The following is a 14924-nucleotide window of genomic DNA, read 5'->3' as shown; positions in this document are numbered from 1 at the left end:
TTATTTACCTATAGGCGCTTTTGCATGTTCTACACACATATTCATAAAATCTACAAATAATTTTTATCTTTTACTTCTGTTTTTGGTCCTAGTGCACTGATGAAAAGAGGACATAGTAGGCACTATGTCTTCTTATTGATCTGAAAAGGAATGCTTCAAGTATGATTTTGGCTCAAAGCATCCCTTAGAGAACACCCAGAGAACTGTTCTGTTCTCAGTCTGCTAGAATTTTAAAAAATCACGAAGAGATTTAGAATTTAAACCTTTCTGCATCTATTCAGAGGATTATGAGATTTTCCTCCTTAATCTGCTAATGTGAATTGCCTTGACATATTTTACTTATTGAACAATATGTTCTGAAAAATCATCAGTTCATGGAGATTTTCCTGATTCTTATCTATAGTATTCTACAGTATTATTCAGCTAACCTACATATGGCAGTTAGGTTGTTTCTAATATTTTATTATTACAGATTACACCATAATAAACAACCTGGCGCATATGCAAATATTTTCTTCATATTCTTAGAGGTGTATCTTGAGAATAAATTCCTAGAAGTGAGATTGCTGGGCCTAAGAGTAAATGTGTACTTCTGATGTTATTGTTAAATATTGCTGAATTCCCCTCCAAAGGGACTGTACTATTTTGTATTCCTACCAGTGATGAATGAGCATCTGTCACAGCCTAAGCAACAGTAGTTTTAATTTGCATGTCTCTTATTATAAGTTGAGTATCTTTTCATATGTTTAAGGGCTATTTGTACATTTTTGTGTGTCTGTATGTACGTGTGTACTGTCTGTTCATGTCTTTTGCCCAGTCTTTTAATGTGCTTGTTGGTTTTTGTTGTTGCAACTTAAAATTTTTATTTATATATTAAGGATGTTAGCCCCTTGTCTTTTTTACTTTGACTATGGCTTTCTTTCTTTGACAGTCAAAAGGTAATTTCTTATCCAATATTCAAAGTCAATGATATGAGACTATGTTTTTCCCAAGTGAACATTAAAACTGGTTTCTACCTTTGGATGAATCAGTTCATAATCTATAACTGTCTAGCTCTTTTAGTTGAAATGAATGAATGGGATGACATTTCTTTCCTCATTACCAACAAACCTTTTTGCCTCAGACCACACTAAAATCTAATCTAACCACTAAATATATTTCTAACAATTCAATATAAAGGCAGTGATTTCAAGCTGCAAGTTAATTTATTCAGCTTCATTATTCTATAATTCAAGGTAGTATGAAAACATTCCATCATGAAGGTTCAGTTTCACCCTCATTACACCTATTAAAGAGCATCTGCAAGCTGACAATAAAATGAAGACGACAAATGATTTAAAAAGGTGAATATTCAAGGTATTTCATGATGGTTTCCAACGTGCTCTCTCCCTGTATGACCAACTCCTACACACTCAGAGTCTCAGTTCAGGCTAGATTCCCTGTGCTGAACTCCCTTAGCCTTCTTTTTTTTGCTTATCCATAACACACTGTGCACATCTCTAACCATAATTATGTACTGTTGGCTTTGTCTTGTTGACTACATAGTAAGCTTCTTGAAAGACAAATCTGGGTAACCACTCATTTTTTTTATTATTTGGCATTAGTAATAAACAGATCCTTTTTGAGTTAATGTATTGTTGAATAAATAAATGAATTTCACAGCTCTAAAGGTTATATTATGTTCTAGTAAACAAATGGCTAGATAATATATATATTATATATGTATCGATGCACTGTCTTATATGACATGTGCGTGAAAGAAGACAAAATACTAGCATAATACCATACCACCTGCAGCTCCTGGGGTAGGTGAGAAAGGCAGCATGTTTATGTACCAAAGGTAAAACCATATGATAATCAGAAATCAAAGCACTACATTAAAAGAAGATTTCTAAATGAACAATTAAAATATTCAACTACATAAAGTAACAGGAGAACAAGCAACTACACTTGTAAAACTTGAAGACTATAATCAGGATAAGAAAAGAAATGATCATACATGATCTGGTATAGACTAAGCTTTTCCAGCTAGAATAATTTGCTATTAAATCTAGAGCAAGGATCAAAAATAACAAATGTTCTTCTATGTGGTAGCACTGCATAAACAACAGATAATCAATGCTTACAGAACACTTAACTACGTGCCAGGCAATGTTCTAACTTTATATGTGTCAACTCATTTAATCCTCACAATAATTCTATGATATAGGTGTTAATGTCAGTCCCATTTAGTTAGCGGAAGGTGAAAACTGGGGCACAGAAGTTAGTTAACTTGTCCATTATCACACAGCAGTCTGACCCTAGAGTCCATGCTTCTAACTGCCATGTCCCATTTGCCACTTTTGTAATTTAATTGTCCACAAAGCCTAAAAAGGACCTGCAGGATAATCTGCGTCTCAAGGTCCTTAACGTAAGTCCCGTTGCCATGTAACATACATGCTCACAGGCTCTGGGGATTGGAATATGGATGTCTTCGGGGAGCCATACAGGTAACTGCCTAAACCAGGATTTCTCAACCAGGTTTCCGCAGAATCCTAGGGGTGTGCTGGAGCTGTGGCTAGGAGCTCCACAAAAGAGAGTGATTAAGAAGGAATAAACGCCACCTGAACTTTGTGCACTGAGCAATTCGTGTTCACTGTGAGGGCCAGAGACTGGGCAGTCCCTACAGCAACTCTATTATTGGTCTTTGAGTCTCATATGGCAATGGGCAGTAGGACCACGTTCATCTGGTTGGATCCATTTTTAGTTTTTCATGCGAGAAAGGGGCAGCCACTGGCAGCTGGTAAGCTCTACAGCGCATGGAGGAAGGCCGCCTGGTGCTGTCAGCCTCTTCTGATTTACCTGCCCTACCTCCCCAGTGTACCACCAACTGGAGCAAACATGTCCTACTGCTGTCAAAGAAAACTGGGGGGAATTATTTGATTCAATGTGGCTTCTGAAGAAGAGGTACGAGCTAGGAGAGGAGGATTCCAAACCTAAGCCTACAGATGATTCTGATAAGGTAACAAAAACGAATCACAAGCTCCAGGGTCATTTTACTGCACTAGGGCAATAGGGGACACACCAAAGTCCACCTTGATGATGAAAACTATTTATCAATATGTTGTATTTGGATCAGTAATCCAAGTTGTCCTATTCCATAGTGCATCAACTGTAGAAGACAATTTATGAACGCAGCTATGGCTCCACAAACATAAAAAACATCACTTAACTACAAATCACAACCATTGACAAGGTGCTAATATTTTGAGGTTCTAATAGCCATTTAAAATAAACAGAGTAAAGGGAACCCTCTTACACTGTTGGTGGGAATGTAAATTGATACAGCCACTATGGAGAACAGTATGGAGATTCCTTAAAAAACTAAAAATAGAACTACCATACGACCCAGCAATCCCACTACTGGGCATATACCCTGAGAAAACCATAATTCAAAAAGAGTCATGTACCAAAATGTTCACTGCAGCTCTATTTACAATAGCCAGGAGATGGAAGCAACCTAATGTCCATCATCGGATGAATGGATAAAGAAGATGTGGCACATATATACAATGGAATATTACTCAGCCATAAAAAGAAATGAAATTGAGTTATTTGTAGTGAGGTGGATGGACCTAGAGTCTGTCATACAGAGTGAAGTAAGTCAGAAAGAGAAAAACAAATACCATATGCTAACACATATATATGGTATCTAAAAAAAAAATCGTTCTGAAGAACCTAGGGGCAGAAGCAGAGGAGCAGCTGCAGTCCTCGTCCTTCACCTACAACTCCTCTGTTCCAAGGGAAGCTGATAACACTGCAGAACCTACCGTAAGGAGGATCTCCTCACATGGACTGGTTGGTTCTCTGTAATGGGGCCAAGACACTCTGGAAGAGAGAGATTTCGGAGAACCAGACTAGGAATGGACCGCCAGCCCAGAGACCAGGAGTCTGCGTGTTAAGTCCACAGAAGAAAACAGAGGTTACATGGAAACTGAAGTCAATGAAATCCTTTAAGACCCTGTCCTCACATGATTTTTCTTCCTGGTCTATAATGAAAAATGGCATGATGGTCTTTGTTCCAAAACAGTAGTATATCATCACCTAGACAAGACTCCTAAAGAGGCAATGACTTTTTGGATAATTACTGAGAATTATCTCTTTTGAAAACCCTGTGATTTGAGTTTGCTTATTAAGTAACTTTATTTGCTTGACGTTTTATGTGATATTGTACAGATGTTCCCACGGGTGTTGGTTCTAAAATAAGAGGTGAGTTGGTCCTTATTTTGCCTTAGTGCTTCGGAAATTAAACATCACTAACAAGGAGTATATTAATTTTTTATCCACACTTACAGCAGAGTTCAGTCAGGTGTCCAAAATGTAGACTAAGCAATATCATATATATGTGATAATACATATAATCTTGTTAGTTTTCATTGCTTTAAATTTGTAATACTTGTAACTAAACTCACAGATCTAGTACTATTGACACAGATTCTCTGTCATCCAAATTTCTTTCTTTTTTTTAATTAATTAATTTATTTAGGCTGTACCGGGTCTCAGTTGTGGCATGTGGGCTTCTTAGTTGCAGCATACGGGTTTCCTAGTTGCGGCATGCAAACTCTTAGTTGCAGCATGCATGCACGATCTAGTTCCCCAACCAGGGATCAAACCCAGGCCCCCTGCATTGGGAGCACGGAGTCTTACCCACTGGACCACCAGGGAAATCCCTGTCATCCAATATTTTTTAAGTGCACATTTCTTTGTGCTGCTAAAGCATGATAAAAAAAAAAGGACATACATGATAATACTTTGCATTTAAGTAGCATTTTTTTTTCTTTCAAGAAAAATACTTTAGTTATTCTGGGATAATTTTAAACACGATTTAAGATAATGATATTGTTCAAACCAGCCACAGTATTTGGTAGATAGGTAACATATTAAATGTGTCTTCAAATTCTGGCAATAGATAATCTTTGCAACTGACATTGCGGGTAGATAAAAAGTTATGGAGGGACCATTTATTTGTTTTGAAATACTGAGTTCAATTTGGAGGTAGAAATTGTGGTAAAACATTAAAATACACATACAAGTTCTCCTAGTAAGTAATTTATTGTCTAGCAGTTGAGGAAAATGGGTTCCTCTAAGCTTTCACGAAAAAGAGTTTGAAAAACTGTTAAGATGTTTGTTCGTGTTTAAAACTGCTTTAAAAGTTTGAAAAAAATCTTAGGGGCCATTATCATTTAAATAATATTGTATCTAGGTCTATGAAATTAAAATTATAGCTGATTGAAGTTGTTTGCGTACATAAAGAGTATATCAGTGTCACTATCACATTTTGGAAAAAAAATTAATAAACACACATCCACAAAGTCTAGGAGTCAGTGGGCATGTGCTTCATGTAGAAATGCTAGTTTAAAAAGGGCAATCCATCATTCCCTACAGCAAGCAAGGGAGAGTTCCCCACAGGTGTCTGAGTTGCAAGGTTGAATTGCCAGAGTACTTTCAAGAAAGAGGAGGCCAGATGTTGCCGGGTGCTTTGAAGATGAGGGCTGCAGGAGGTAGCATACTTAACAGACATTTCATATGAACCAGTCTCTGCAAAGCTCTGAAGAAAACCCTTTAACTTCAAGTGACAGGATTCTTGGATTTAAAAGAAAAAGAATTAACTTTAAAAGGAAATCCTGAAATATTTCCACGACTGCTTGGGCTTGAGAGAGAGAAAAAATATAAATAAGTCTTACATCTTATTAAAAACCAGCCTGGAGAACAAGAGAACAAAATCAAAGAGTGTTTTCCTTCCCTTTACATACTAATAAATGCCTGGATGAGGAACACTTTCTCTGATTCCTCTGCACAGCCTGAGAACTTGAGACTTTGGGAGAAGAAAAAGAACTTGGCGAGCTGTGGTCTAACCGTACCCTTGAGATGAGATTCACCGCTGTGCTCCTAGGCATGCTCTGGATTTCCGTGAAGGAAGGATGCCCTGATAGTCATAGGAAAGCAATGAACATTTTGCTGCAATTTTCAACTTCTTATATGTGTGAGCAAGAAAAAACTTCATTTCAGCTGAAAATGAAATTCATGTTTGCTTATTTCTCAAGTTCAACTCAGAATTGAGTACTTGTGCAGGAAAACCCAAGCACAGGTTTCACGCTGAAGAGGTAAATTTCATTCTTTATTTTCAGTTTCAAAAATAAACATGTTTTATGCATATTTAAGCCTATATAAGAGCTCAAAACACCAACACATTTGTATAATTTTGAACCTGCTAAGCCTATGTTTGAGTTTAATCACGTCATTCAGTAAAAAAATGTTTTTTTAAATCTTGAAAATTGTGTCTTGGCTATTTTTTTATTCATATTTCTTGGGCTTATGATTTTAAGAGCTTTATATTCAGCAATGTCAATACATTTTTAGGCCATAAAAAACACGTTATAAATTTATATCCTTGATTTAAATGAAATCTACCAAGCCTATCTTTAGAAGAATTAAATCCTACTTTGGCTTAATCCAATTATTTAACAAAAATTTATGATGTTTGCCGTATGAGTTTTTTAAATTTTGAAGAGGAAAAAGATTAATATCAAAAAAGGTAAGATAATATCTACCTCTCCCCCTCCCCCCATTAAAGGCTGGCTAAAAAGGCGCTTTCGGTTTTAAATGGGAAAAAACGATTCTGGGTCCTACCACATCTGCACACCATACCTTATTCCTCATCAGCCCCACAGTGGTGCTGGTTACAGACCTGTAGGCGTTTGTCAGCACGCATAAACCTGCACACTAAAAAGGGTGAATGTTGTATATGTAAGTGACACCTCAATAAACGTGACTTTCAAAAAAAGTCACAACAAACTTACAATTCAGTAACTTATATAAAAACAAAGATAATAAATTAAAAGTCACAACAATTCCCAGAACTATCTTGCCACCAAATGCAAACACAGCCTAGGCATAACTAAAATCTTGGATTCTCTCAGAATAACAAGGAAAATAAAACGTTTCCTGCTTTACAGTTAAGTTAAAGGTTAAATGCCATCTTGTTATTTTGATGATGTCAATGAATACAATTTTACGAGTCATTTTTTAATGACACCTATAGGTCGTGGACAATAATGACCCCAAACTAAAAACAGCTAATTAAACTACATGTACTCGTTCAAAAAAGAAATTCAGAGAATAGAAGGGTTCAGTAAGCCTTCTGTACCTCTGAAATGAAATATCACAATGCTATATCAGTTTACAAAAATCTATTCAGTTTGGGCTTACTCTTACATAGCAAATGGATTTAATTTATGGCAGAAGTTTCTTTTCAACTCAGCAACCTGAACCTCATAAAAACCTTGATCTGTATGTTTCATGGCTTACATCATCTGCTTTAAAGATCTTGTTTGCTACAGAAGTACAGCAAGTGAGCAAACAACCAAGTCAGATAGAAATTTATAGTACTGGAAGCTACGGCAATGATAATACGTGGTTTGCAAAGGGAATAACAACTATTCAGTTAGTAAAACAGCGAGATAATTTCTCTCACCATCTCAGCAATTTTGAAATTTCCTACATATATGACAAAAACAAGAAAAATACATCTCTCTTTTCATAAAGCAAGGTACATTAGGAATAATGCCCTATACCAAAGAAACATTATTAACAATAAGAGCTACCATCTACAGTAATTGTCCCAATAATCCTATAGTGTAGGTATTGTTATCTCCATTGAAAGATGATGATGATGATGAGAATAATCACCTCACTAATATTCAGCATGTGACAGGTACTGTGCTAAAAGCTTTATAAGCTGTACCTTGTTTAGTCTTCACAGGAACCTTATGAGTAGGCATGATTATCATCCCATTTTATAAATAAAGAAATTGAGGTTAAACTGGTTTAAGAATAGGTGCAACTAGTAATGGACAGAGATTAGACTCAAGCCCAGTGTCTGTTGGTTCAAGTCTATGTTGCTCCAACTCCATAATGCCTCCTCCCCAAGGGGCATTATAAACACTGGAATATCACTATTATTACTGTAGTACTTTATTGCACTTCACAGATATCTCGTTTTTTACAAATTGAACATCTGTGGTAACCCTGTGTCAAGCAAGCAAGCCAGTCTACTGGCGCCATTTTTCTGACAGCATTTGTTCACTTTGTGTCTCTTTTGTCACATTTGGATAATTCTTGCAATATTTCAAACTTTTTCATTATTGTTACAGTGATCTGTGATCAGTGATCTTTGATGTTACCATTGGAACCACAGATGTGGTGGAAATAGCAAGAGAACTAGAATTAGAAGTGGAGCCGGAAGATGTGACTGAATTGCTGCCATCTCATAAAACTTTAACAGATGAGGAATTGCTTCGTACAGATGAGCAAAGAAAGTGGTTTCTTGAGACGGAATCTACTCCTGGTGAAGATGCTGTGAAGATTGTTAAAATGGCAACAAAAAATTTAGACCATTACATAGACTTAGTTGATAGACAGTGGCAAGGTTTGAGAGACTTGACTCCAATTTTGAGAGAAGTTCTACTATGGGTGAAGTGCCATTAAATAGCACTGCATGCTAGAGAGAAACTGTGAAAGGAAGAGTCAACCTAGGTGGCAAACTTCACTGTGCTCTGATTTTAAGAAGGTGCCACAGCTGCCCCAACCTTCTGCGACCACCACCCTGATCAGTCAGAGCCAACGTTAGACAAAACTCTCCACCAGCAAGAAGGTTACAACTAGCTGAAGGTTCAGATGAGGGCTAGCATTTTTTTAACAATAAAGTTTTTTTCTTTTTTTAATATTTCTTTATTTATTTATTTCTGGCTGTGTTGGGTCTTGGCTGTGGCACACGGGCTCCTCTCTAGTTGTGAAGCGTGGTTTCCAGAGCGTGCAGGCTCAGTAGTTGCAGTGTGTGGGCTCCAGAGCGTGTGGGCTATGTAGTTGCAGCACATGAGCTCTCTAGTTGTGGCACATGGGCTCAGTAGTTGCAGCGTGTGGGCTTAGCTGCCCCACGGCATGTGGGATCTTAGTTCCCTGACCAGGGATCGAACCCGAGTCCCCTGCGCTGGAAGGCAGTTTCTTAACCACTGGACCACCAAGGAAGTCCCAGCAATAAAGTATTTTTTTAATTAAAGTATGTACCTTGTTTTTTTAGACATAATGCTATCACACACTTAACAGACTATACAGTGTACACGTAACTTTTATATGTACTGGGAAACCAATACATCTGTGTGACTTGCTTTCTTGCAATACTCACTTTATTGCGGTGGTCTGGAACCAAACCTGCAGCATCTCCAAGGTCTGCCTGTACTTTTATTACCAAGAAAGTTATCAGGATAATACATAAATTGTATCTAGCTGTATTTTAAAGCTTCTGGCATCTATTTTAAAATACATCACAATATATCAGCATAGTACACTAAAGTGAACTATTATAGTTTACCAGAAATGAAAACTGTGTCCTGTATAAGAACAGAACAGAGTAAAACAGTAATTGGGAGAGGCAAGAAATTTATCCAGGGTGGCTGCCTAGGTTACTGACAGAGAGGGAAGATCTTCTGTAAACAAAAAAGCCTTGCCATACGTTATCTGCTTTCCTAAAACAAGATGGGAAGAAAAGGGCATTTGCTTTGTATTCATTCTCCCTGGGTCCAGTTTTTTTTTTTTTTTTTAATAAATTTATTTATTTATTTTTGGCTGTGTTGGGTCTTTGTTTCTGTGCAAGGGCTTTCTCTAGTTGCGGCGAGCGGGGGCCACTCTTCATCGTGGTGTGCGGGCCTCTCACTATCGCGGCCTCTCTTGTTGCGGAGCACAGGTTCCAGACGCGCAGGCTCAGTAGTTGTGGCTCATGGGCCCAGTTGCTCCGCGGCATGTGGGATCTTCCCAGACCAGGGCTCGAACCCGTGTCCCCTGCAGTGGCAGGCGGATTCTCAACCACTGCGCCACCAGGAGAGCCCCTGGGTCCAGTTTTAATGACCACAATTTGATTAATTAAAGAAGTACTTACAAAAGTGTACAGAAAAGAGTTAACATAGCAGGTCTGAGATTGTTACTCTTAGAAAGGCCTGAGTACAAGGTAGACCCCTGACTAGAGTCTGGGAATCTGGATTTTGGGAGGGTTCCTACTATCCCCTGATAAGAATAGTCACTGTGCCTAAGTTATTTTTACAAACAACATGGTTTATGCTGAATTATCTGCTTTCCTTCTAGGAGTCTGGAATTTTGGTCAGTGCTAGGCAGAGGGTGTCTATGTGATCAGCTGCCAGTAACAGCTCTGGGCATGGAGTCTCTAATGTGCATCCTGCTTCCCTAGTGGACACTTCACGTGTGTCATTACAATCTGTCACTAGAGGAATCAAGCACAAGCTATGTGACTCCACTGGAAAAGGACTCTTGGAAGCTTGCACCTGGTTTCCTCCAGACTTTGCTCATGCACCTTTTCCCTTTGCTGACTTTGTTTTTGTATTCTTTCTCTGGAATAAATCACAGCTGTGAGTACAATCACATGCTGAGTCCCGTGAGTCCTCCTACTGAATCTCCAAACGCAAAGGTGGTCTTTGGAACCCCAAAACAGATAGTAAGATACTTTCAGACTATACTTATAAAACAGCTACTGCCCAAAACACGACCATTTGCTTAAGATTGGCATGAACCCTGGAGAGGTTTTACTCTCTACTAGCAAATACCAAAATAAGTTCCAAACACCTTGACCTTGTATTGAGTTAAGTAATGTATATTTTTAACAAGTGATACTCACCGGGAACTCTAGCAGGAAAGGCATCAGGAGACCCTGCTCCAGCACCACCCTCTTCTTCATCTTCTTCAAATTCCAAATTCTCTTCTTCACCAGGTGCTAAAATTCTTCTACATGCAAAAGGACAGAGAAAAGAGTGAGCTACAAAACTAAATATACTAGAGAAGCCTCATAGCTACTCATTTCCTAGGTAAGATGTTGATATAAAAAATGCTGACATAAAATGTTAATGTTACTACTAATGATATCAGTATACCAACATTGATATAAAACATCCAGAATCTCTGAAAAACAGGTATAAAATAAGATGATAGAATAAGAAGACAAATATTGGTGCTTATTTATTTTACCTTAAGGGGACAGGCTGAACATCAAATGGGAATTCTTTATTATATGTAAGAATATTCTTTAGGACTAGAATAAAAAGAGAAAGACGTATGAATTATCTCATGAATCAAAATAAACAATTTTATTGTCAATGACTGATTTTTAGTCAATTTTACTATGCCTATTAATACTTTTTTAAAAATTCCCAATCTTATCATCATCCAGAGCCATAAACCATTGACTATCTTAGCAAAATGAAAATATCCGTACTCCAAGTACCAGTAATTTCAGAGTATTGTTAGACCTCCAAGGAGAGTTACTTCTAGAGTCTCAGAGTCCTTATGGAAAATGAACCCCAAAATAGTTCTATGTACAAAGTCCTAGGTGAGACATGGGGCACCAGAGAAGAGAGTAACTCCTCCCTGGAGTATTTAAATTAAAAGATTGGTGTCAAAGATGACCAATGAGAGGGACATGAGCATATCTTATTCTATGTCCTGATGAAACTTCCCCTCAACTCCATAAAACTGGTAAAGTTTATAGTAGTGAGGTTATAATTCTCATACGTATTTTACCATAGTTTATTACAAATGTGTAATATATACATACATATATGTGCATATATTCTTACATACACACACACACAAACACAAAGAGGGATTTATCCTCAAGAGAAGTCTTCAAACAACATGGTACCACCTCCTGTATTATGGTTGTGGTCAATGACTATATCCTGGCATGTAAACTTAAAGAGAGGTGCTATATGTAACTTAGTGCTTCATATCTGGTCTTATGGATTCCCAGTAACTACCTGCAACTATATGAAGGTGAAGTAATAGCATTAATTGGGCAACCCAAAATATTTCTATGATTTTATACTCAACTTATTCAGTCTCTCTAAGTTTGGAGTCCTGCAGTTGAGAGCTAAAATAGGTATGGATGTTGTCATCCCCAAAAAGGAAATCCCTGTGTACAGGTTACAATTATATGCCTTACTCCAATCGGAGTTGGATGTGTTTATCAGACTTCTTCTAACATATGCACTCCTACTAAGCCCTTCGGGGAGAGAAGTCTGAGACTTGGGTCTAGATTCTCACTCATTCTTATTCTCGCTCCCTCTCCAACTCTTACCCTCATTCTTCCTCTCTTTTTCTTATCCTCAACAAACGTGCACTGAGTGCTAAAGATATGGCAGTGATAGAGACAGAGGGTTCTTGCCCTCATATGTGGATCTTAGACCCTAGTCAGGAAAAGCAGACAATAGTAAGGCAACAAATAAACAAGATAATGTTAAGACTGCAATTAGTGTAATGAAGGACACAGAGGATGCTTGTGTACATGGAATAGAGGGATAACTTCAGCTGAGGTGAACAGGGCAGGCCTCTCAAACCTGAATTACTAGAAGACATTTGAGCCATGAGCTGGATGAGAGGAAATGTCCACAAGTAGCTCTGGGGCAAGGGCTCTCCAAGAATTAGAGAACAAGCTAGAGCAACAACAAAGGCTCTGGGGCAGGAGCTTGTTCAAGGAGTAGAATGGACTGTAGAGCTAAAGTCTGATAAGCAAGGGGGAAGTAGCAAAAGCTCTGAAATCAGATCTTAGCCCTACAAGGACGTTAATGACTTGAGCATTCACATAACTACTCTGAATCTCCGTTTCCCCAGTTCTATCCTTCCCAGACTGCTGAGAAAATTAAATTAAATAACACAGTATATGACATTGCATGGGAACATTTAAAGTACCATAAAAGTATAAGTCTACATTATTATATGGTAATTTATTTCGCCATAGTTTTCCCTATCTGGCTGACTAGAATCCTATTGTTTCAGATCTCACTAAGAAGGACTATTTTTAAAATTATAAGACTATCCTCTCTAAACTTGGTGCATGAATGCTCCTTGTAAGCTATTCATTCAACTCAAATATCAATTAATTCATCAGTCCCCAACCTTTTTGGCATCAGGGACCAGTTTCATGGAAGACAATTTTTCCACAGACCGTGGGTGAGGGAGGGGGGATGGTTCAGGTGGTAATGCGAGCGATGGGGAGCGACGGGGAGCGATGGGAAGCGGCAGATGAAGCCTCGCTCCCTCACCGCTGGCCACTCACGTCCTGCTGTGAAGCCCGGTTCCTCACAGGCCGCAGATCAATACTGGTCTGCGGCCCAGGGGTTGGGGACCCCTGAATTAATCACTTACACAGTATTATGCTAGATACTGAGAACAGGGAATGGGTGACAAAAAAAAAAAAGATCATGTATATCCATATCAGAAATGATCACATTTTAATAATAAAAAGGAAAAATCAAACCTTAAAATATGTACAAAACAACATCAGTGAAAAAGTTGAAAATCATATTAGTCATTAAGAATATCTTAAATTTGTATTATAATAGAAGAATTAAACAGTATTTTCTTTCCTTAGGCATCAATGCTTTGAAAAGGAAATGTCTGTTTTGCAGTAATAGCCTCTCCTTTATTTTGTATTTATAAGTATAGAGTATATCAGATATTTAATTTGTGTGAATAACTTTGGGAGAAAAATAACAGCTCCTTTCTCCCTTTCTGTAAATGTAGGATAGGTTTCCATTTTCACCAACTATGGAATAACAGGGATTCTAACGTCCTTTTAAAATAGGGTTCTACATAAATTTTACATAGGATTTTTCTTCTGACACTAATACTGATATTTTAGGAGAATTTAGAGAAGAGAGAAGCAAGTTTATAATTCCATGGAAGGTATTATCATGAGCATGGAGTCTACCACCATTGGGGACTAACTGGCTCATCCAGTAGAAATCACACACACAGGCCCACCCTCTACTGGTAAGAACTCATCATTCTCAGCCTGCTGTCATGGAGCAGGCCCTGCAACCTCCTGAAGCTGACACTAAAAATCTCACAGACACACACCCCAGATGTATTCTTCTTTTGTGGCTGACATTTTTCATTTTTGTGGTAGGCAAAAATGAGCAAGTGCTTCCCATCTGAAAGGTTATTTTTTTAATTATGTGAGAAGATTCCCTGAAGACATTCAACCTAAAAATCTGCCGAGTTCATACTATAGGCAGAGCGTTGAATGAGGCTCTGTGGGGAAAATACAGAGGCTATTCACAATCTTGAGGAGAGAAATAAATATAAGTGAGAAAAATACAGGGAAGACTACAATGGGGGCTATAAAAAGTGCTCCTAGAAAGGACATGAAGTAGAGTTTAATTATGGCTAGGGAAAGCACAGAAAGCTTTCAGAGAAAGGTGGGATTTCTTCGGGGCCTTCAAAGATGAATTAATGGAAGGGAACTTCACAGTTTACGGGGTTGTCACGGGGGAACAAGTTTGAGTAAGAAGTAGTCTGCTACTAAGGATTAACGTAAGAAAATCAAGTAACTAGTACTTTCAAGATCTTAGTTTTAGTATGAATTTCAGACAGGATTATATTTTTAAAACTTTGAAGGAAAAATACATTAGCAAAATAAACCAACTAGGACTAACATGTTGAAAGACACAGTCATTCATTAATTTTCCTTTCCTTAACATTCTTAGAAGAGGCAGAGGTTAGCTTGACTAAAAACACTGAATCTGAAATATAGTCAAACACCAATTTATAGAAAATGTTTAATTCTGATAAAATAATTAACTCATAACAAGTGCCTAGATTTTATAAATTCAAAATTAATTACAGAGCATATCCTACTGAGATACAATATATACATTTATGTTCCTTTTAGAGGCAACAGCAAATTAAAATCATCTAAAAAAATAATAAGTACCAGGAAGGGAGAAGTCCAAATGAGAAGCACTATATAAATTCAAACTATAACAAAATGAATCCCAATAATACTCTTTCCTTTCCATTCCCACACCAAATCTTAAAAAAAA

At 37.6% G+C, this 14924-nt stretch overlaps 1 protein-coding gene across 9 annotated transcripts in view; it reads right to left on the bottom strand.

Moving 5' to 3' along the window:
* AIDA (axin interactor, dorsalization associated) overlaps positions 1-14924 on the bottom strand; it is a 42660-nt gene that overhangs the window by 9980 nt on the left and 17756 nt on the right. For all 9 annotated transcript variants that reach the window (XR_004483858.2, XR_007475494.1, XM_049705851.1 and 6 more), the window contains exons 5-6: positions 11071-11134; positions 10724-10830 (exon numbers count right to left, since the gene is read on the bottom strand). Coding sequence is in view for 7 of the 9 variants with exons in the window: in XM_049705851.1 (XP_049561808.1) it covers positions 10724-10830; positions 11071-11134 (171 nt within the window). In the remaining 2 variants the exon portion in view is untranslated. The remainder of the gene's footprint in view (positions 1-10723; positions 10831-11070; positions 11135-14924) is intronic.

The sequence above is a fragment of the Orcinus orca genome, chromosome 1 (genome assembly GCF_937001465.1).
Source record: "Orcinus orca chromosome 1, mOrcOrc1.1, whole genome shotgun sequence".
Classification (NCBI taxonomy): domain Eukaryota; kingdom Metazoa; phylum Chordata; class Mammalia; order Artiodactyla; family Delphinidae; genus Orcinus; species Orcinus orca.
Note: the sequence above shows the minus strand (reverse complement) of the source record. Positions and strands in the feature narration are given on the sequence as shown.